Source organism: Schistocerca americana, chromosome 1, assembly GCF_021461395.2.
Source record: "Schistocerca americana isolate TAMUIC-IGC-003095 chromosome 1, iqSchAmer2.1, whole genome shotgun sequence".
NCBI classification, from domain to species: Eukaryota; Metazoa; Arthropoda; class Insecta; order Orthoptera; family Acrididae; genus Schistocerca; species Schistocerca americana.
In genome coordinates, this window is record NC_060119.1 from 816,800,729 (window position 1) to 816,824,462 (window position 23,734).

General features: G+C 47.3%; 1 protein-coding gene across 1 annotated transcript in view; it reads left to right on the forward strand.

Moving 5' to 3' along the window:
* Positions 1 to 23,734, forward strand: part of LOC124594408 (peroxidase-like) — a 193,027-nt gene that overhangs the window by 148,387 nt on the left and 20,906 nt on the right. The window contains exon 17 of the mRNA XM_047132781.1: positions 17,317 to 17,515. Within this exon, the coding sequence (XP_046988737.1) occupies positions 17,317 to 17,515 (199 nt within the window). The remainder of the gene's footprint in view (positions 1 to 17,316; positions 17,516 to 23,734) is intronic.

Below are 23,734 nucleotides of genomic sequence, written 5' to 3' on the forward strand. Positions count from 1 at the left end.
ATTATATAATCATAAGACAGAGACTTCGGAATCAGATTTTAAACTGTAACATATTCCCAGAGCCAGATGTGGACTCTGACACACAATTTATTAGTTACGAACTGCAGATTTCTTCCACGTAAATATTGGTCTAATAAGCTAATGAAAATATCTTGTGTGTTCTGATCCGTCGCCCCATTCGTAGTTTCCACCCTCATACACTACAGTATCCTTCTGTCAATACTATAAACAAAGTGTATGAAAATTTAGGATCGCCTGTTATTTAAACAATCGTTCTTTTTAAATATCCAAATTAGTTTGAGGAGTTTTGTACCATCATCAGTTGGTTCAATTATTCAGTTCTGTAAAATGCAAATATATTTTGAGTAATAATATTAGAACGAAAAATAGGCCTAAAAGCTCTTATGTCGGTTATGAGTATTGCATATTGTCTAGAGTGTTAGCTTCTGTACGACCTTACGTTGCTGCACATCCGACGAAGCGATAATATCGTGAGTTTAACAGATCACTTTATCTACGCAAGTAATTTTATTGCGTGAAAATTTGGTCCCGATATATTTTCACAGAACAAAATTACTTTCACAGATAAAGTGATTTGTTACAGTTATTAAATATAAGTTACAGTCCGAGAATATTTTCACGCAACAAAATTACATTTATAGACTGCTGGACTTGTTAACTGGCCAATTTCCACTCAAAATAACATCTTTTCGTTGCAGATGACACAGTAAATACACTGGTGTCCAAAATTAAAGCAACAAACAGCTATTTTCCCGTTTTGTTCTAATTCACAATGTAATCATACAAACTGTCAACAGATGCCCGTACGATCGTGTTCTGCTCCGACTGTGGCATTCCGGTCAAGGGACAATCATTCCAACGATAACGTCAGAGCACCTATCAAGCGGGTTAGTGTTTGCCGGGTAGTCCCACATCCACAATCGCTGTGTACACAGCCACAAACGGTGCAGTATGGCACAGAGAAGACGCCTGCCAGACTCTCTGCGGTGGAGGGCCATAGGAAGAATGGAAGCAGGACAGTCGCAAGCTGATGTGGCCCGATGGCTTGACGTGAATCGTGCTGTTGTTTTTCGGATGTGGCGACAGTTCATGGAGACAGAAACTCTGTCACGAAGACCAGGGCATGGCTGACTACGTGTCACATTAGAAAGAGAAGACGGTTTTTGGCTGTAAGGACACGACGTCAACTGGCATCTGACCTCGCAGCATTCACTCTACATATTGTATCGAGGCAAACGGTGAACAGAAGGCTTCGAAGAGTAGCGTTTATTGTCGGGGACCTACTGCATTTGTACCTCTGACGCCTATTCACAGAAGGACAACGTCTAGAGTGGAGTCGTCAACATGCCACTTGGACGGTCGAACAGTGGGGCAATGTTCTTTTCACAGGTGAGTCCTGATTTGGTCTGGAGAGTGATCCTCGACGGATTCGCATCTGAAAGGGAGTGAAACATTGTGGAAGGAGATCGATACCGAGGAGACAAACAAAAATTACGCGATGCGAAATGTAGTGTGAGGAGGGTTATGCGAGAGGCGTTCAATGAATTCGAAAGTAAAGTTCTATGTACTGACTTGGCAGAAAATCCTAAGAAATTTTGGTCTTATGTCAAAGCGGTAGGTGGATCAAAACAAAATGTCCAGACACTCTGTGACCAAAATGGTACTGAAACAGAGGATGACACATTAAAGGCCGAAATACTAAATGTCTTTTTCCAAAGCTGTTTCACAGAGGAAGACTGCACTGTAGTTCCTTCTCTAGATTGTCGCACATATGACAAAATGGTAGATATCGAAATAGACGACAGAGGGATATAGAAACAATTAAAATCGCTCAAAAGAGGAAAGGCCGCTGGACCTGATGGGATACAAGTTCGATTTTACACAGAGTACGCGAAGGAACTTGCTCTAGAAGAGCGTAGCGTTTCAAATGATGGGAAAAGGGCACAGGTCACCCCCGTTTTCAAGAAGGGACGTCGAACAGATGTGCAGAACTGTAGACCTATATCTCTAACGTCGATCAGTTGTAGAATTTTGGAACACGTATTATGATCGAGTATAATGACTTTTCTGGAGACTAGAAATCTACTCTGTAGGAATCAGCATGGGTTTCGAAAAAGACGGTCGTGTGAAACCCAGCTCGCGCTATTCGTCCACGAGACTCAGAGGGCCATAGACACGGGTTCACAGTTAGATGCCGTGTTTCTTGACTTCCGCAAGGCGTTCGATACAGTTCCCCACAGTCATTTAATGAACAAAGTAAGAGCATATGGACTATCATACCAATTGTGTGATTGGATTGAAGAGTTCCTAGATAACAGAACACAGCATGTCATTCTCAATGGAGAGAAGTCTTCCGAAGTAAGAGTGACTTCAGGTGTGCCGCAGGGGAGTGTCATAGGACCGTTGCTATTCACAATATACATAAATGACCTTGTGGATGATATCGGAAGTTCACTGAGGCTTTTTGCAGATGATGCTGTGGTGTATCGAGAGATTGTAACAATGGAAAATTGTTCTGCAATGCAGGAGGATCTGCAGCGAATTGACGCATGGTGCAGGGAACGGCAATTCAATCTCAATGTAGACAAGTGTAATGTGCTGCGTATACATAGAAAGATAGATCCCTTATCATTTAGCTACAAAATAGCAGGTCAGCAACTGGAAGCAGTTAATTCCATAAATTATCTGAGAGTACGCATTAGGAGTGATTTAAAATGGAATGATCATGTGAAGTTGATCGTCGGTAAAGCAGATGCCAGGCTGAGATTCGTTGGAAGAATCCTAAGCAAATGCAATCCAAAAACAAAGGAAGTAGGTCACAGTACGCTTGTTCGCCCACTGCTTGAATACCGCTCACCAGTGTGGGATCCGTTACAGATAGGCTTGATAGAAGAGATAGAGAAGATCCAACGGAGAGCAGCGCGCTTCGTTACAGGGTACTTTATTAATCGCGAAAGCGTTACGGAGATGATAGATAAACTCCAGTGGAAGACTCTGCAGGAGAGACGCTCAGTAGCTCGGTATGGGCTTTTGTTAAAGCTTCGAGAACATACCTTCACCGAAGAGTCAAGCAGTATATTGCTCCCTCCTACGTATATCTCTCGAAGAGACCATGAGGATAAAATCAGAGAGATTAGAGCCCACACAGAAGCATACCGACAATCCTTCTTTCCACGAACAATACGAGACTGGAATAGAAGGGAGAACCCATAGAGGTACTCAGGGTACCCTCCGCCACACACCGTCAAGTGGCTTGCGGAGTATGGATGTAGATGTAGATGTAGATGTAGGATACCGAATGGTGTGGGCATGGATTATGTTGACCACGCGAACATCTCTTCATGAAATCGGCAAGATTTAACTGCTGTCAGGCATCGTGACTAAATCTTGGGACCTCTTGTGCGGTTGCTGCGGGGTACTGTGGGCTCCTACTTTGTACCGATGGATGATAATGCTCTACCTCATAGAGCAGGGGTGTTTTCTTAGAAACAGAAGATTCTGCCCGCATAGCATGGCCTGATCGCTCTCCCGATTTGTATCCCATAGGGCAAGTCTGGGATGCGGTAGGGAGACGGGCTGCATCACGTCACCACCCAGCAACCATTCTCCAAGACTTGCGAGCGGCTCTGCAGGACGAATGGGCATTGCCTCCACATGAGATTGATGATACCATTCACGGCATGGCTTGTTGCTGTCAGACTTGTATTGCTCCCAGAGATGCGCACACACCATACTGAGCATATTAACCAGTTGTCCTAATGTGTGTGTGCAACTCCCTTAAGCTGGAAAAAAACGAAGAACATTTTTGTCTACCTTTATCCATATTGCAATTGTTTTCCTTCTATATTCTTTACATGGTTTCTATTTTACTAACGCCTGTTTTTACCGTTTTGTGCCACAATAAACGCAAACTTGCAAATTTTCCGTTTGTTGCTTTAATTGTGGATACCAGTGTACTTTGCTTCAAAATCTACGTATTTTTAATAAATTGTTATCCTCTGATAATTTTTATCTCAGTGGAAAGCTTGCAGGACAGAGTCAACACAATACAAAATGGCTCTGAGCACTATGGGACTTAACATCTGTGGTCATCAGTCCCCTAGAACTTAGAACTACTTAAACTTAACTAACCTAAGGACATCACACACATCCATGCCCGAGGCAGGATTCGAACCTGCGACCGTAGCAGTCCCGCGGTTCCGCACTGAGCGCCTAGAACCGCTAGATCACCGCGGCCGGCCAACACAATACAGTTTAGATTATGACACAACTGTTGTGTTGGGATACAATTCAAGTATTATACACTCCTGGAAATGGAAAAAAGAACACATTGACACCGGTGTGTCAGACCCACCATACTTGCTCCGGACACTGCGAGAGGGCTGTACAAGCAATGATCACACGCACGGCACAGCGGACACACCAGGAACCGCGGTGTTGGCCGTCGAATGGCGCTAGCTGCGCAGCATTAGTGCACCGCCGCCGTCAGTGTCAGCCAGTTTGCCGTGGCATACGGAGCTCCATCGCAGTCTTTAACACTGGTAGCATGCCGCGACAGCGTGGGCGTGAACCGTATGTGCAGTTGACGGACTTTGAGCGAGGGCGTATAGTGGGCATGCGGGAGGCCGGGTGGACGTACCGCCGAATTGCTCAACACGTGGGGCGTGAGGTCTCCACAGTACATCGATGTTGTCGCCAGTGGTCGGCGGAAGGTGCACGTGCCCGTCGACCTGGGACCGGACCGCAGCGACGCACGGATGCACGCCAAGACCGTAGGATCCTACGCAGTGCCGTAGGGGACCGCACCGCCACTTCCCAGCAAATTAGGGACACTGTTGCTCCTGGGGTATCGGCGAGGACCATTCGCAACCGTCTCCATGAAGCTGGGCTACGGTCCCGCACACCGTTAGGCCGTCTTCCGCTCACGCCCCAACATCGTGCAGCCCGCCTCCAGTGGTGTCGCGACAGGCGTGAATGGAGGGACGAATGGAGACGTGTCGTCTTCAGCGATGAGAGTCGCTTCTGCCTTGGTGCCAATGATGGTCGTATGCGTGTTTGGCGCCGTGCAGGTGAGCGCCACAATCAGGACTGCATACGACCGAGGCACACAGGGCCAACACCCGGCATCATGGTGTGGGGAGCGATCTCCTACACTGGCCGTACACCACTGGTGATCGTCGAGGGGACACTGAATAGTGCACGGTACATCCAAACCGTCATCGTACCCATCGTTCTACCATTCCTAGACCGGCAAGGGAACTTGCTGTTCCAACAGGACAATGCACGTCCGCATGTATCCCGTGCCACCCAACGTGCTCTAGAAAGTGTAAGTCAACTACCCTGGCCAGCAAGATCTCCGGATCTGTCCCCCATTGAGCATGTTTGGGACTGGATGAAGCGTCGTCTCACGCGGTCTGCACGTCCAGCACGAACGCTGGTCCAACTGAGGCGCCAGGTGGAAATGGCATGGCAAGCCGTTCCATAGGACTACATCCAGCATCTCTACGATCGTCTCCATGGGAGAATAGCAGCCTGCATTGCTGCGAAAGGTGGATATACACTGTACTAGTGCCGACATTGTGCATGCTCTGTTGCCTGTGTCTATGTGCCTGTGGTTCTGTCAGTGTGATCATGTGATGTATCTGACCCCAGGAATGTGTCAATAAAGTTTCCCCTTCCTGGGACAATGAATTCACGGTGTTCTTATTTCAATTTCCAGGAGTGTATAAATACTGTGTCTCAAATTGAATTTTAGTAACACGCCTAATTCACACAACTACTGGCACTAACGGCACGTTTGGAACTTTTTAATATATAAACAACATTTAAAAACTGAAAAGCTGTGTTTGGAAAAAGGAAAACATTAAACTGTAATTGTCTTCAAAGATATTAATAACAACTAGCTTGATCAAATATAAAAACTAAACTAAACGTCTCCGAAAAGGCCTGGGAAGGCCAAACAGTACCTACCGGCAGCCGTGTCATCCTCAGCCCACAGACGTCGCTGGATGCGGATACGGAGGGCATGTGGTCAGCACACCGCTCTCCCGGCCGTGTGTCAGTTTACCAGACCGGACCCGCTACTTCTCAGTCATATAGCTCCTCAGTTTACCTCACAAGGGATGAGGGCAGCCCGCTTGCCGACAGCGCTCGGCAGACCGGATGGTCACCCATCCATGTGCTAGCCCAGCCCTACAGCGCTTAACTTCGGTGTTCTGACGGGAACCTGTGTACCACTGCGGCAAGGCCGTCTGCTTGATTAAATATACTAAACTGTAGGTGACCATTACGTAGAAGTGGAGATATTACGTTAAAGGTACCAATATCTGTTTGATGTTTAATTAACATTTATCAGTGACCTTCATGAATAAGTCATGTAAAAACTGTACTGACTTCAGAAAGGTACATCTTGTCTGGGAAGGGAAAAACTGAGAAGCGAACTGCTTGTCAGATGTGTTACGGGAAAGACGTAAAGACATATATGAAATTTCTACTTGTGGCAAAGTACTGTGTAATGTTATCACCCATGTTTAAACTTGAATGTTTGCGACACATAGGAGGAGCGTGAAGCAACTGTATGTCACGGAAATTACCGAAACTGTCGGCCTTCTCTTAATTTTCTTCGGTTAATTTAAAAAATCAGTTACGTACAGTTTCTGCAGAGGTGCTACACGTAGAGCCTGGAGATACTGTTTACACATTTTCGACTTTTACGAGATTATGAAGAACAAATCTAAGTTTATTGCTCTCGTCCCTATGAGGATCCGACCATAAGAGGCGATAATTGGGATTCACATACTATACTCATGGCTATAAATGAAATGCAGAATTAACTCACCCGTCACTTTAGAGGGGAGATGGCATGGGTAGAAATAAACATACTTTGCTGTTACATACACGTTTGTGAAATTAACCTGCATGCCAGATTTATAACAGGTGGGCACATTGTAGCCGTTCCCTAGAAACTAAAACAACGATAATTATTCTTTTTATTAGATTATTTAAAGCGTTGTAATATTTCGGCATTTGCTAGTTTGTGGTTTATTAACATAGATTCTAATTATCTGTAGTGTACTGTCAAACAGGTATGAAATTTGTATGACCAAAATCAGTGAGACATGTTTATCAAATTTGTCATCAAATGTATGTAAGCAAAGTATGTAAAAGAAAACAGGATGCTGATGAGGAAAAGTGGTGTCGCGAATCATTAGGAACTTCTGTTAACATTACGTATCACTGCCTCTCGAATAAGTGCCAACACAAGCAGGAATCAGAAACCTCTGAGTCAATTTCATAATAATGAAGCGCTGCACCACTTCCGTATTTTTTCATGCTTAGCACGACACTTTTCGAGAATTTCTGATTGTCACGATCAGATGAAATGGAAATGTCGTGTGGCTAGGGCCTCCCGTCGGGTAGACCGTTCGCCTGGTGCAGGTCTTTCGATTTGACGCCACTTCGGCGACCTGCGCGTCGATGGGGATGAAATGATGATGATTAGGACAACACAACACCCAGTCCCTGAGCGGAGAAAATCTCCGACCCAGCCGGGAATCGAACCCGGGCCCTTTGGATTGACAGTCTGTCACGCTGACCACTTTTTTTTTTTTTTTTTTTTTTTGACCTCTCCTTGTTTTTTTTTTTTTGACCACTTTTTATTTTAAGAGTGATCATGCGTAGGTGGAGACAAGGCGGGCAGGGGTCGAAACCCGAGGCCTGGCCGCGATGTCTCCCCCCTCCCGTCCCTGAATCACTCCCTCCAAGTAGCTTTTTGATTTTTTTTTTATTTATATATATATATATATATTTTTTACCAGGAAAAGGGTAAATGAAAAAAAGATCTTTAGTGGTACAAACTTAAATACAACAGATATGCCATCCTTCCGGCGAAAATAACACGAGACAATATACTCGTACAAGGCGAGGAATTTTTTTTTTTTTTTTTGTTATGAACATGGTGTAGGGAAAAAAAAGAATAATAAGTCTGATGTAATCTAAGAGGTGTGAAGCAATATACAGTGGAGTGAGGGAAAGACCAGTATTGTCTGGGGTAGTGCATTAAAGAAAGGAGGCGCGTGTCCATGCGCCTATTCCACTGTGGGTTACAATGTAGAAAGTAGCGCGGGGAGTCTCAGATGTCAGCAGGGGAGGCGGGAGTGCTGTCGGCGTGTGGCACCATCCAACTGAGCGGGGGTGAAGTAAAGATCGCGCGTAGGTAATTGGCGAAGAAGGCGCGGTAGCGCGGTTGCTGTTCGACTTCACTGTGGGCGGTTTGTAAGTACTGCCAGAAATCAAGGCGTGATTTGTCGCCACCATTATACATGTAGGTGATCGTCCATCCCTTGACCCATACAATCGCATGATTTTTGGAGGCGGGGAAATAAGTATTCTCAGGATGGATAAAAGTCCGTGGGTCAATCGAGTCCGGCGGAACGCGGAGGTAACAGGCAACGAACTGTCGGGCAAGTTTCCAGACGTCACTGGTGGCAGTACAAGTCAGTTGATGGACATCGTCATCCACGAGGTGGCAAATGGAACAAAGTGGAGAGTTCTGTAGTCCGATGGCGTGAAGGCGATGATTTGTGGCGAATTTTTCATTTGCGACTTGGTACCATGTTGCCCGGACGTTGGAGGGAAGAAAAGGCTGGTGGATGTGACGCCAAACCGTTGGCCACCGCGTGGACGGATGTCTCAGTTCGATATTGTTGCTGGATATGGAACGAAGGAGAGGGGTGTAAAAATCTTTAGGTCGAGGAGAACGCGTGGTCGGTAAGTGTGTGTGAGCATAACTGAAGTCGACGATGAAATCAGAAATGTGCGTTAAATGGTGCTTGATGTGTCCGACTGGTACTGGTGGTGTTATGGTCGCGGGCACAAGAATTTCCAGCAAGCTGCGCGTAAGGGAGGTGCCCCCGTGCCACTGCTTGTGCATGGTGGACATGTACAAGGACGCCGCTCGGAGTCGCACATTGACAAGGCCGAGGCCTCCTGCTCGCGGGGGAAGGGTGAGCGTGTCGCAGCGGACCTTAAAGATCGTACCGGCCGTAAGGAAGTATCCAAGGGCAGCCTGGAGGCTGCGTCCAATAGTTGATGGCAGCGGGAGGACCTGTGCGATGTGGACCATTCTGGCCGCCACATGTTGATTGAGGTATTGGACACGTTGTAAAGAATCGAGTCGTCGGAGAAGATTTTGTCGCACCGTCGTGCGGATAGTTTGGAGTGCACGCCGAAAATTGATGGCAGCGGAGCGGCGCACGGTGGAGGTGAAAATGATACCAAGATATCGTAGATGTTGTACACACGGGAGAGGTGCTAAGTCTTCGTGTGAGAGGCCGCGTCCAATGGGCATCGCCGCGGATTTAGCCACATTCATGTTACTGCCCGCTGCAGTGCCGTACGTTGATATCAAATCAAGTACCGTGTGTGTTTCACTCCGTGAGCGGATCAAGAGGAGGAGGTCGTCCGCATACGCACGACATCGAAAACTGTGCTGTCGCAAAGTGAGACCAGAAAGGTGGCTCGTCAGACTCCCGATGAGTGGCTCCAGGCTTATGGCATACAGTAGGGTCGAAAGTGGGCAGCCTTGCCGTACGGAACGCCGGATCGCCACTGGTCCCGCCACACGGCCGTTAACCTGAATCAGAGATTCGGCGGTGCCGTACAGGCGCCGGATCACGTCGATGAAGGCTGCTGGAAAACCCATGCGGTTCATCACTGAGAACAGAAAAAGATGCCGCAATTTGTCGAATGCGCTGTCAAAATCAATGGCAACCACTGCGGCGCGGAGTCTGCACGCCGCTGCCAGTGCAATTAAATCGCGACATTCTCCTGTGGCCGTTTGTATATTAACTGAGCCGCCCGGAGTTGTCTGTTCCGGGGATAGAATGCTAGGCAGGATCTTGCGGCATCGCGTTGCCAGTAGGCGTGTAAAAATTTTACAGTCTGCGTTAAGCAGAGTCAGGGAACGGTAATGTGCTGTCGTCACACCTGGTGTCGGTTTGTGGATGGGTATAATAATTCCCGTGACGAAGGACGGCGGTACGGCGTTCCCTATCGTCAGCAGTTCATTAAACATCGTTGTCCACCGTGATGCCATTAGTGTGAAGAAAGCGCGATAAAATTCTATCGGCAATCCGTCGATACCAGGTGACTTATTCAGAGCACCTTTTTTGATTGCATCGTGGATTTCGTCACGCGTAATGGGCTCCAGCAGCTCGTCCGCTTCGTCGCTGGTGAGGGTGCGAGTTACGTGTGGTAACACAGACTCCTCAGCGTGGTTGTTGGTAGTCTCCTCCTGGTACATTGTGCGGTAGTGGTCGACAAAGGCACTGACGATTTCGGCCTGGCAAGTGACGTGCTGGCCGCGACAGGTGGTGATCTCGGTGATGAGTTGTCGTCGTCGATGTTTCCTATCGGAGGCGATATGATGCATGGTCGGATGTTCTTGTTCCGCCGAATCTTGACGTCGGGTTCGCACCATAGCCCCCTGCAGTCTACGGCGTGTTAAAGTTACAATTTGCGCCTTAATCCTGCTGCGTTCCCTCTGGGTGTCGGGGGTGGGCGGTTGGGCGTCCAGGTCGCGGAGAACGGCGTAGAAATAGTCGGTAGTGTGCCGGCGCCACATAGCAACTTCCTTTCCATACTGAATCAAAGTACGTCGAATGGCAGGTTTGGCACATTCTAGCCACCAGGTCAAGGTCGTGCAGTATTTAGGTAAGCGACGTTCACAGGTGGCCCATGTCTCGGTAACACGTTGAAGACATTCGGGATCATGAAGATGGGAGGTGTTTAGCTTCCACGGTGCACGACTACGCCAGACCACTTGCTTGGGGAAGAGAATGTTGCAGATGTAGGCACAGTGGTCCGAAAAGGCCAGGGGCCAAAGTTCTGCACCTTGGACTGCAGGTGTGAGTTCCCGAGAGACGTAAATTCTATCAAGGCGGCTCGCGGAGTGACTCGTCTGGTAAGTATGTCCAGGCGCGTCGCCGTGCCGAACTTCCCAAGTGTCGCAGAGCAACAGATCTCGGACGACAAGACACAGTTCTTGACAGGTGTTGTAGTGGGGCACTTGATCTTTAGGGTGCAAGACACAATTAAAATCACCCCCAAGCAAGTAATGGTCGCAGCGTCCAAGAAACAAAGGAGCGATTTCTTCTGAATAGAAGAGGGCCCTGTCGCGTCTGCGGGTGGAGCCTGACGGAGCGTAAATGTTGATGATACGCGTCCCCATGACGGTGACGGCCATGCCTCTGGCAGATGGAAGGTATGTGATATCGGCCACTGGAATGCCTTCTCTGGCGTAGATGGCTACGCCGCGTCCCAGGTGGTCACCAGGAGAAGGATAAGTGTTATATCCCGCGACGTCTGGTAGTGTGGCCAGGTGTACTTCCTGTAGTAGTGCGATATCGACGTCCGACGCCCATATCATCTCTCGCAGCAGTTGAAGTTTCACGGGTGAGCTAATGGTGTTAGTGTTGATCGTCGCTATTCGGTAGGTTTGGAGCCGTAACCCGCCGTGGAGGGGAACTCCACCGGCGGAGGATGAAGAGGGACGAGGCAACGGTGAGTCGTGCCGTACGCCACCTGACGGCATTATCAGCGGCGTAACGATGCTTCCGTCTGGGGTAACTCTGTCCCCAGCGTGTGGTCCGGCTCCTCATCGACGTCCTCACTCCACACCATTGAAGGCGTTGTCGTTGTGATGGTCGTACGTTCCACTTCGGTCGTAGGGGCAGAGGACGTCTCGGCGGCAGTCACATCTGTGGAGTCCATTGGTTCAGGAGCACCTGAGCGAGCCAGTAGAGTAGGCATCGACGTATCCACAGTCGGCGTCATGTTGTCGTCATTCATATCGTCGTGTAGGTTCTCCGAGGCCTCGTCGGGTCGGACGGCCTCTGGAGCATCGGGGGATGGTGATCCGTCTCGTTCCGAGACCGTACGGCGCCTCCTCTTGCGCCTCTTAGGTGAACGTTGTTTGCGGGTTCGTCCCTCCGTGTCGGAAGACGGGAGGGAGTCGCGTCGCTCCGAGAGGAAGGCCGTCGCGGGAACGTCAAATGAAGGGGCGTCCATATGTTCAGGCGGATGGGTGTCGGAAGTCGTCGCTGTTGGTAGTGGCGCCGGAGTAGCGTCAGGCTTTGAGCGCGACGCGTTGGCCCCAGCGGTATCCGTAGCAGCTGGAAGGGTCACCGGTGCATGGTCCGATGGGCGGCGGCCGGTGGGAGGAGAACAGAGCGCCGATGCGTAGGTGATCGGTAAAACCGTCGTCGGAGCCGGAGGTGCCACGGTAGCGGCTGGCAATTGGGTGATTCGTCGCTGAAGACACTCAGATCTGAGGTGGCCTTCTTTGCCGCACCCGGAACAGGTCTTGGGTTGGCCGTCGTATATGACAACCGCGCGGCACCCGCTAATTTGCAGGTAAGATGGCACGTGGCGATGGAGGTCGATGGTGATCTGCCGTACACCGTTAAGAACAGGGTACGTTTGGAATTGCGCCCAGCGTTCGGCAGTGTGGCCATGTACAGTGCCATAGGGGCGGAAAGCCGCGATAACGTCTTCCGCTGGAAGCTCGAACGGGAGTTCGAAAACTCGTATGGTGCGCATTCCTAAGCCGGCATGGTCGACAGTGACCGCTCCGACATTGCCGTCGGCGTGGCAAAAGCGTAATCCATGGTTGGTGTCACGAAGTATTCTTTCACATACCGCGTCATTGACGACTTTGACGTACACAGTACTGCTTAATATGGACAAATGGATGCCCAAGATGTCAGAAGCTGGGATCTTAGCAACGTCGCGTAGGAAGCGTTCCACTTCCAAGGCCTTTGGTCGTGCGTAGTCGTTGCAGAAGTTGAAACGTAAAGTTGATTTTCGAAAACGGTTGGCCATGATTCTAGTGCACGTAAGCGACACGTAAGTGACGGCCGCTGAAATGTAAACAACAGCGAGAGCGCGCGCTCCGCAGGCGGAAATAACAACACGTCCGCACTGCACGGCGGCGAAAGCCGGACTGTTACCACTCAGCTACCGGGGCGGACACGAGCAGATATTTACTTTGGTATTTGGTGTGTTGTGCTGTCTGTCTTGCACTGCAGTCTTTTGAGGTTATAAGATACTGTGCCTCCCCCATTGCGCAGGAAACGATCCACACGCAAGCCATGCTCATACTGTTTGTGAAATTTCACATTGTGTGTGAGATTTTCTCCATAATGTAGGAGGCACAGCAGGTGCCTTACAACCTCAAAAAGACGACAGAGTAGTGTATAAGAAAGATGGAACACACACACAAACCGTACGTAAAATATTTAAGTAAATATTTTCGCCTTACAGTGGAAACAAATTCTCGAAACGCGCAGTGCTAAGCACGAAAAAAAAAAAAAAACATACCGAGTGCACTGTTTCATTATTTAAATAAGAAACACTTGAGTAAAGACGTCAACTAGCGCTACATACGGTCAGACAACAAAACGCGTGAAAGTGTTCTGACGCGTCGTGTAGCTGAGCATGCGCAGTACAGACAGTGGGAGAACGATTTCACCCGACCGTGACACCTTTACCCGAACGAACCTTAAAGCTTCCAGCTAGCCTTTCTTATCATCTTCCATCAACGTGGAATTTAACAAGCTCATACTCTAGACTTCACTATTCCTGTTTCTCTGTCTGGAAAATTTACCATAATACAACCGAAATGAATTTATTTATCGTTGGTAAGTGTCATGTCACTAATCCGTTAACGTCACACATTTTCCAGAACTGACAAGGGGAGGCCACGACGTTTGGAACGCGTATTTACTGCAATCTTCGTCCACTCGTAGTACTCGATGAGGACAACAAAATGTGTAAGCAGTAGCGCGTACTTCTCAAGCGTTATTGAGAAAATCGCAAGATAATTTCGGTCGTCAAATATATACCTGTGCGTGACCGTTTTTACCATGAAGCGCCGGCAGCCGAGTGGTGCCGGCACGGTAGCTCAGCGTGTTCGGTCCGAGGGCTGTGTGGTCTCTGTAACAAAAAAAAAAAAAAAAAAAACTGAGAGAAGGGATCAACAACGAACTTGAACGGATGTCACGTGACGTCCGCTACGTCCATGTACAACGATCAATCACGAACAAAAAAAAAAAGAGGTTAGCCTTCAAGCCCCGTAATCGCTGGGTCGCTGGATCGAGTCCCGTTCGTCAGTTTTTTTTTATTTTTTATTTTCAACACAGTCATTTTCTTTACTATTTATATTACAATTGATATAATGGGAAAAATACGTGTAATCGGATGAACTTTTATTAAATTTACAATATTATTTGGCAATCTACAAATTTTTATTATCACAAATAATATAATATTAATAACTATCGACTAGTAAACGACCAAACGCATAATGTGATACTGAAAATGTATGCTTGTCCGTGATTTGAGAAATTCCTTATACCTGGAAGGAGCCCGAAACTACTTGTTACCTTCTAGTTATGAGCAGCACAGATGCCTTTCGAAAGATGTACAATTAATCGTCGCTTTCGACACTGCGAGTGCAAGTTGTAGGATGGTATTTTTCGTAAAAACATGGAAAACATAAAGTTAAACGGCACGAGCTGCATTGAACAAACGCTATGTTTCCGCATACGGAAGGTCTTTTGAGGTTTTCCGTGGAAAAACAAACCTCGTTAACATTTTCAAAAACCTCTCTTTCAGCCGATAATTTGGAAGCAAACCACGCACAACGCAGCATTTCGTTAAATATCGGCGCTGATAATTGGTCATGCAGTATCGAGTGTATTTTAATAGCGTCTTCACGAGAAACAATTTCTCGTTCTTTTTCGATTAAATACGAACAATTTTGAAGACACGGACAAGCATACATTTTCAGAATCACTTTATGTGTTTCGTCGTTTACTAGCCGATAGTTATGAATACTATATTACGAGGGCAGTTCAATAAGTAATGCAACACATTTTTTTTCTGAAACAGGGGTTGTTTTATTCAGCATTGAAATACACCAGGTTATTCCCCAATCTTTTAGCTACACAACACTATTTTTCAACGTAATCTCCATTCAATGCTATGGCCTTACGCCACCTTGAAATGAGGGCCTGTATGCCTGCACGGTACCATTCCACTGGTCGATGTCGGAGCCAACGTCGTACTGCATCAATAACTTCTTCATCATCCGCGTCGTGCCTCCCACGGATTGCGTCCTTCATTGGGCCAAACATATGGAAATCCGACGGTGCGAGATCGGGGCTGTAGGGTGCATGAGGAAGAACAGTCCACTGAAGTTTTGTGAGCTCCTCTCGGGTGCGAAGACTTGTGTGAGGTCTTGCGTTGTCATGAAGAAGGAGAAGTTCGTTCAGATTTTTGTGCCTACGAACACGCTGAAGTCGTTTCTTCAATTTCTGAAGAGTAGCACAATACACTTCAGAGTTGATTGTTTGACCATGGGGAAGGACATCGAACAGAATAACCCCTTCAGCAACCAAGAAGACTGTAACCATGACTTTACCGGCTGAGGGTATGGCTTTAAACTTTTTCTTGGTAGGGGAGTGGGTGTGGCGCCACTCCATTGATTGCCGTTTTGTTTCAGGTTCGAAGTGATGAACCCATGTTTCATCGCCTGTAACAATCTTTGACAAGAAATTGTCACCCTCAGCCACATGACGAGCAAGCAATTCCGCACAGATGGTTCTCCTTTGCTCTTTATGGTGTTCGGTTAGACAACGAGGGACCCAGCGGGAACAAACCTTTGAATATCCCAACTGGTGAACAATTGTGACAGCACTACCAACAGAGATGTCAAGTTGAGCACTGCCCGTTGTTTGCAACGCACATCCGTTACAGACGCCATTTTAACAGCTCCGTACAGCGCTGCCACCTGTCGGAAGTCAATGAAACTATACGAGACGAAGCGGGAATGTTTGAAAATATTCCACAAGAAATTTCCGGTTTTTTCAACCAAAATTGGCCGAGAAAAAAAATGTGTTGCATTACTTATTGAACTGCCCTCGTATTTGTGATAATAAAAATTTGTAGACTTCCAAATAGCATTGTAAATTTAATAAAAGTTCATCCGATTACACGTATTTTTCCCATTATATCAATTGTAAAAGAAATAGTAAAGAAAATTATTGTGTTGAAAATAAAAAAAAGAACTGATGAACGGGACTCGATCCAGCGATTACGGCGCTTGAAGGCTAACCACTTCTTTTTACGATTACCACTTTTTTTTAAGGGTGTTTACTTATGAATAGGTGGAGACAAGGCGGGCAGGGGTCGGAACCCGAGGCCTGGCCGCGATGTCTCCCCCTTCCCGTCCCTGAATCCCTCCCTCAAAGTAGCTTTTTGATTTATTTTTATTTTATTTTATTATTATAATTTTTTTTTACCAGGAACAGGGTAAATGAACAAAGGATCTGTATTGGTACAAACTTAAATACAACAGAAATGCCATCCTTCCAGTGAGAATAACACAAGACACTACACTCGTACAAGGCGAGCAATTTTTTTTTTATGAACAAGATGTAGGAAAAAAAGAATAATAGTACTGATGTAAGCTAAGAGGTGTCAAGCAATATACAGTGGAGTGGGGGAAAAACCAGTGTGTTCTAGTATAGTGCATAAAAGAAAGGAGGCACGTGTCCATGCGCCTATTCCACTGTGGGTTACGATATAGAAAGTAGCGCGGGGGGGTCTCAGATGTCAGCAGGGGGGGGGGGGGGGGCAGGAGTGCTGTTGGCGTTTGGCACCATCCATCTGAGCGGGGGTGACGTAAAGATCGCATGTAGGTAATTGGCGAAGAAGGCGCGGTAGCGCGGTCGGTGTTCGACTTCCCTGTGGGCGGTTTGTAAGTACTGCCAGAAATCAAGGCGTGATTTGTCGCCGTCATTATACATATAGGTGATCGTACATCCCTTGACCCATACAATCGCATGATTTTTGGTGGCGGGGAAGTAAGTATCCTCAGGATGGATAAAAGTCCTTGGGTCAATCGAGTCCGGCACCACTCGGCTGCCGGCGCTTCATGGTAAAAATGACCACGCACAGGTATATATTTGACGACCGAAATTATCTTGCGATTTACTCAATAACGTTTGAGAAGCACGCGCTACTGCTTACACATTTTATTGTGCTCATGGAGTACTACGAGTGTACGAAGTTTGCAGTAAATCCACGTTACAAACGTCGTGGCCTCCCCTTGTGAGTACAGGCGTCCACTGATTACGACACAAAGGTGACGAAATATGTTTGGCCATTTAAATGAACTATTAAATACCGATTAGGTTTGGCACTGCTGGAACGGAGACGCTGGTGTTGCAGGCGGTGTCGGCCCTGCGTCAGCTGTACAGCTCGCCGCGGGAGGTGGACCTGTTCGTGGGCGCCGTGGCGGAGCGCCCGCTGCCGGGCGCACTCCTCGGCCCCACGCTGGTCTGCCTCGTGGGCGACCAGTTCGCGCGCCTGCGCAGAGGCGACCGCTTCTTCTACGAGGAGCCCGACCAGCCGTCCTCCTTCACCGAAGGTACACTTCAACTCCTCTTCCTCATTTTTGTGTTTTCTGTTGACTTACCTTCAAATCCCAAACCATCGTTGGAGTGATACAGCATAGACACGATAGTGGAAATCAGTATAAAGGCAGGGTTCCTAACAAGGGAACCTCCCCATCGCACCCCCCTCAGATTTAGTTGTAAGTTGGCACGGTAGATAGGCCTTGAGAAACTGAACACAGATCAATCGAGGAAACAGGAAGAAGTTGTGTGGAACTATGAAAAAAATAAGCAAAATATACAAACTGAGTAGCCCATGCGCAAGATATGCAACATCAAGGACACTGTGGGCTCAGTGGCGTCGTGGTCCCGTGGTTAGCGTGAGCAGCTGCGGAATGGAGGTCCTTGGTTCAAGTCTCCTCTCGAGTGAAAATTTTTATTTTCGCAAAGTTATGATCTGTCCGTTCGTTGATTGACGTCTCTGTTCACTGTAATAAGTTTAGTGTCTGTGTTTTGCGACCGCACCGCAAAACCGTGCGATTAGTAGACGAAAGGACGTGCCTCTCATATGGGAACCGAAAACATTTGATTGCAAAGTCGTAGGTCAACCGATTCCTCCACAGGAAAACACGTCTGATATATTCCATACGACACTGGTGACGGCATGTGCGTCACAAGACAGGAATATGTTGACGACCCACCTAACTTGTACACTTGGCGAATGGGTAAAAAGATTCTTCTGCCTTGCCCGATTTAGGTTTTCTTGTGGATGTGATAATCACTCTCAAAAAAGTGATGAAAACATAAGAGTAAACTGCAACAAATGAATGCAACTGTTTCACAGTCGCACAGTTTTCCCTGTGCTCTGTCAAAACATATGTTTTTAACGTTTTCAAATTTTTCCGTGTGTAGACTGTCAAATCCTGCATATGTCCAAGCAAATCTGAAGATGTCCTGGAATTTTGGAGAGCGAAGTCGATTATGTGTGAGTACCTGAACTTTGATAATTGTCTCAAAATAAAAAATTAAACTTTACACCCGAGGGAAAACTTGAACCAAAGACCTTTCGTTCCGCAGTTGCTCACGCTAACCACGGGACCACGGCGCTATTGAGCTCACAATCTCCTTGATGTTGCCTATCTTGCGCATGGACTACCTCAGTTTGTATATTTTGCTTATTTTTTTCATAGTTCCACACAACTTCTTCCTGTTTTCTCGATTGATCTGTGTTCAGTTTTTCAAGGCCTATCCACTATGCCAACTTATAACTAAATCTGAGGGGGGTGCGATGGGGAGGTTCCCTTGGAAGAATTAATACACTGAAGAGCCAAAGAAACTGGACACCTGCCTAATATCGTGTAGGGACCCCGCGAGCACGCAGAAGTGCCGCAGCGCGATGTGGCATGGACTCGACTAATGTCTGAAGTAGTGCTGGAAGGAACTGACACTGTGAATAATGCAGGGCTGTCCATAAATCAAAAAGAGTACGAGGGCCTCAAGATCTCTTCTGAAAAGCACGTTGCAAGGCATCCCAGATACGCTCAATAATCTTCACGTCTGGGGAGTTTGATGCCCAGCGGAAGTGTTTAAACTCAGAAGAGTATTCCTGGAGATACTCTGTAGCAATTCTGGACGTGTGGGCTGTCGCATTGTCCTGCTGGAATTGCCAAAGGCCGTCGGAATGCACAATGGGGCATGAATGGATGCAGGTGATCAGACACGATGCTTACATACGCGTCACCTGTCAGAGTCGTATCTAGATGTATCAGGCGTTCCATATCACTCCAACTGCACACGCCCGACACCATTAAGAGCCTCCATCAGCTTCAACAGTTCCCTGTTGGTATGCGGGGTCTATGGGTTCCTGAGGTCGTGCGGTTTTAGGCGCGCAGTCCGGAACCGTGCGACTGCTACGGTCGCAGGTTCGAATCCTGCCTCGGGCATGGATGTGTGTGATGTCCTTAGGTTAGCTAGGTTTAAGTAGTTCTAAGTTCTAGGGGACTGATGACCACAGCTGTTAAGTCCCATAGTGCTCAGAGTCATTTGAACCATTTGAACCTGAGGTCGTCTCCATCCGGTCGATACAATTTGAAACGAGATGTGTCCGACTAACCAACATACCAGGTGATCAAAAAGTCAGTATAAATTTGAAAACTGAATAAATCACGAAATAATGTAGATAGAGAGGTACAAATTGACACATATGCTTGGAATGACATGGGGTTTTATTAGAACAAAAAAATGGCGCTTCATCTGATCAGAATAGCAATAATTAGCATCACAAAGTAAGACAAAGCAAAGATGATGTTCTTTACAGGAAATGCTCAATATGTTCACCATCATTCCTCAGCAATAGCTGTAGTCGAGGAATAATGTTGTGAACAGCACAGTAAAGCATGTCCAGAGTTATGGTCAGGCATTGGCGTCGGATGTTGTCTTTCAGCATCCCTAGAGATGTCGATCGATCACGATACACTTGCGACTTCAGGTAACCCCAAAGCCAATAATCGCACGGACTGAGATCTGGGGACCTGGGAGGCCAAGCATGACGAAAGTGGCGGATGAGTACACGGTCATCACCAAACGACGCGCATCTGTCGGACATTTTGTGAACTTTGTTGTTTTTTTTTTTGTTCTAATAAAACCCCATGTCATTTCAAGCATGTGTGTCAATTTTTACCTCCCTATCTACATTATTCTGTGGTTTATTAAGTTTTCAAATTTATACTGACTTTTTGATCACCCGGTATTTCTAATCATCATCAGCCCAACGTCGGTGTTAACGGACCCAGGCGGAGCGTAAAGCTTTGTGTCGTGCAGTAATCAAGGGTACATGAGTGGGCCTTTGGCTCCGAAAACCCATATCAACGATGTTTCGTTGAATGTTTCGCATGCTGATCTTGTTGATGGCCCAGCATTCAAATCTGCAGCAATCTGCGGAAGGGTTGCACTTCTGTCACGTTGAATGATTCTCTTCGGTCATCGTTGGTCCCGCTATTGCAGGATATTTTCCGGCCCAGCGATGTCGAAGATTTGATATTTTACCGGATTCCTGATATTCACGGTACACTCTTGAAATGGTCGTACAAGAAAATTCTCACTTCATCGCTATCTCGGAGATGCTTTGTCCCATCGCTCGTGCGCCGACTGTAACACCACGCTCAAACTCGCTTAAATCTTAATAACCTGCCATTGTAGCAGCAGTAACCGATCTAACAACTGCGCCAGACACTTGTTATCTTGTATAGGCGTTGCCTACCGCAGCGTCGTATTTTACCTGTTTACATATCACTGTATTTGAATACGCATACCTATACCAATTTCTTTGGCGCTTCCGTGCATGTAAGTAGTAGATACATACAAGACATAAAAAGTCATTGCGGAATCACATGGTTTCTTTCATGAGTAAGTCGTTTGCATTCCCTGGATGGAAACTGTTATAGAGGTACTCATTGTCCCCTTGCGTTATTGCATTGTTAGTACTTTTTCCAACCTCCATCCCCAATTATCTCAAAAATTACCTTCGGCATTGATTTAGTTAGTGTTCGTAGTTCTTGCACTGAAACTGTCACCCACTCTTCTCACACCGGTCCTTTCATCTCATATATGGAGTCAAATTGCGTTATATTGCGATGAACATGCCTTGCAACTATTACCCAAAGGTTTTCCACCGGGTCCAAACCCGGACTACGCCCAGGCCAGAGCAGGTCATACATATCTTCATTTTAAAACCACTTTTTTGTTCTACAGGAACGTGGACAGATGCGTTATCTTGTTGAAACATTACGCTTTTGTCCCCCAGGTCCTAATACATTCTAGTCCATTCTGTCTCTAGCATCTCTGTCTACATATTACAGTTCATTCTAATGTTCACCCAAGCAATGCTGCCCGAATCATAACCGTTCCACCACCAAAATTTCTACTCCTTCTTACCTGCTCCTCTTTTCTCAGATCTTGCCAACCATACTGAATTCCATCCTCACCATCTAAATTAAACTTCTTCTCATCACTGTACATCACTTCATTCCATTCTCAAGTCCATGACATATGGTTTTCAGCAAACTTCAATTTACCCTGTTTATTTTTCGGTATTAGAGCTGGCTTCTGCAGTCGTTTCTTCAATGCAAGATGTTTGTCATTTGACAAAATCTGTCGTACACGTCTGGCAGTTACTGGCAACTGTAAACCAGCAAAAAGTTTGAGAACAATAGTAACGGTTTGTGCCCCTTGATTTTCGCAAATGTAACTGTTTAGATACCTCAGATAATTTTCTGCTTTTCCCATATTTCCCGTTCTGTCCCTATCGTATTCGAATCTAACGAAATTATAAATCACTGCATTCGAACATTTCGACTTCTTGGCGATTTGACGATTATAGAGTCCCATTCCCTTCTACATGCCAATTTTTGTTTTTTCATCGCGTGATAATTGTTTTCCGCGTGGCAGTGTCACAATCTTGCTTTATGTGCACAATACGCAATGTCACTAATGGTGTCTGTTTCCTGTCTGCAGGAAAGGCATATACAGGCACAGTAACAATGCGCAGAGCCGACTGCCTTTATACCCAGTTCCACCTTCTATCATCTGAATCGCTGATGTCTTGTTAGGTACTGTACTACCGACATCAAATGCGATATCATTTGACTGAATATGTCAGTGTACTGGGTATCACGCTACTGCATACACACTGCGCATAACTGTACCAACCGACAATGTTAACTTTCCTACGAATATCCATGTCTTTATACTAATTTCTATTACATTTACACTCCTGGAAATTGAAATAAGAACACCGTGAATTCATTGTCCCAGGAAGGGGAAACTTTATTGACAAATTCCTGGGGTCAGATACATCAATCACATGATCACACTGACAGAACCACAGGCACATAGACACAGGCAACAGAGCATGCACAATGTCGGCACTAGTACAGTGTATATCCACCTTTCGCAGCAATGCAGGCTGCTATTCTCCCATGGAGACGATCGTAGAGATGCTGGATGTAGTTCTGTGGAACGGCTTGCCATGCCATTTCCACCTGGCGCCTCAGTTGGACCAGCGTTCGTGCTGGACGTGCAGACCGCGTGAGACGACGCTTCATCCAGTCCCAAACATGCTCAATGGGGGACAGATCCGGAGATCTTGCTGGCCAGGGTAGTTGACTTACATCTTCTAGAGCACGTTGGGTGGCACGGGATACATGCGGACGTGCATTGTCCTGTTGGAACAGCAAGTTCCCTTGCCGGTCTAGGAATGGTAGAACGATGGGTTCGATGACGGTTTGGATGTACCGTGCACTATTCAGTGTCCCCTCGACGATCACCAGTGGTGCACGGCCAGTGTAGGAGATCGCTCCCCACACCATGATGCCGGGTGTTGGCCCTGTGTGCCTCGGTCGTATGCAGTCCTGATTGTGGCGCTCACCTGCACGGCGCCAAACACGCATACGACCATCATTGGCACCAAGGCAGAAGCGACTCTCATCGCTGAAGACGACACGTCTCCATTCGTCCCTCCATTCACGCCTGTCGCGACACCACTGGAGGCGGGCTGCACAATGTTGGGACGTGAGCGGAAGACGGCCTAACGGTGTGCGGGACCGTAGCCCTGCTTCATGGAGACGGTTGGGAATGGTCCTCGCCGATACCCCAGGAGCAACAGTGTCCCTAATTCGCTGGGAAGTGGCGGTGCGGTCCCCTACGGCACTGCGTAGGATCCTAAGGTCTTGGCGTGCATCCGTGCGTCGCTGCGGTCCGGTCCCAGGTCGACGGGCACGTGCACCTTCCGCTGACCACTGGCGACAACATCGATGTACTGTGGAGACCTCACGCCCCACGTGTTGAGCAATTCGGCGGTACGTCCACCCGGCCTCCCGCATGCCCACTATACGCCCTCGTTCAAAGTCCGTCAACTGCACATACGGTTCACGTCCACGCTGTCGCGGCATGCTACCAGTGTTAAAGACTGCAATGGAGCTCCGTATGCCACGGCAAACTGGCTGACACTGACGGCGGCGGTGCACAAATGCTGCGCAGCTAGCGCCATTCGACGGCCAACACCGCGGTTCCTGGTGTGTCCGCTGTGCCGTGCGTGTGATCATTGCTTGTACAGCCCTCTCGCAGTGTCCGGAGCAAGTATGGTGGGTCTGACACACCGGTGTCAATGTGTTCTTTTTTCCATTACCAGGAGTGTATAAAGATCGCACATAATAAACACGTTTAGTCAAATTTAATTTTTCAACTCGTATGCATAT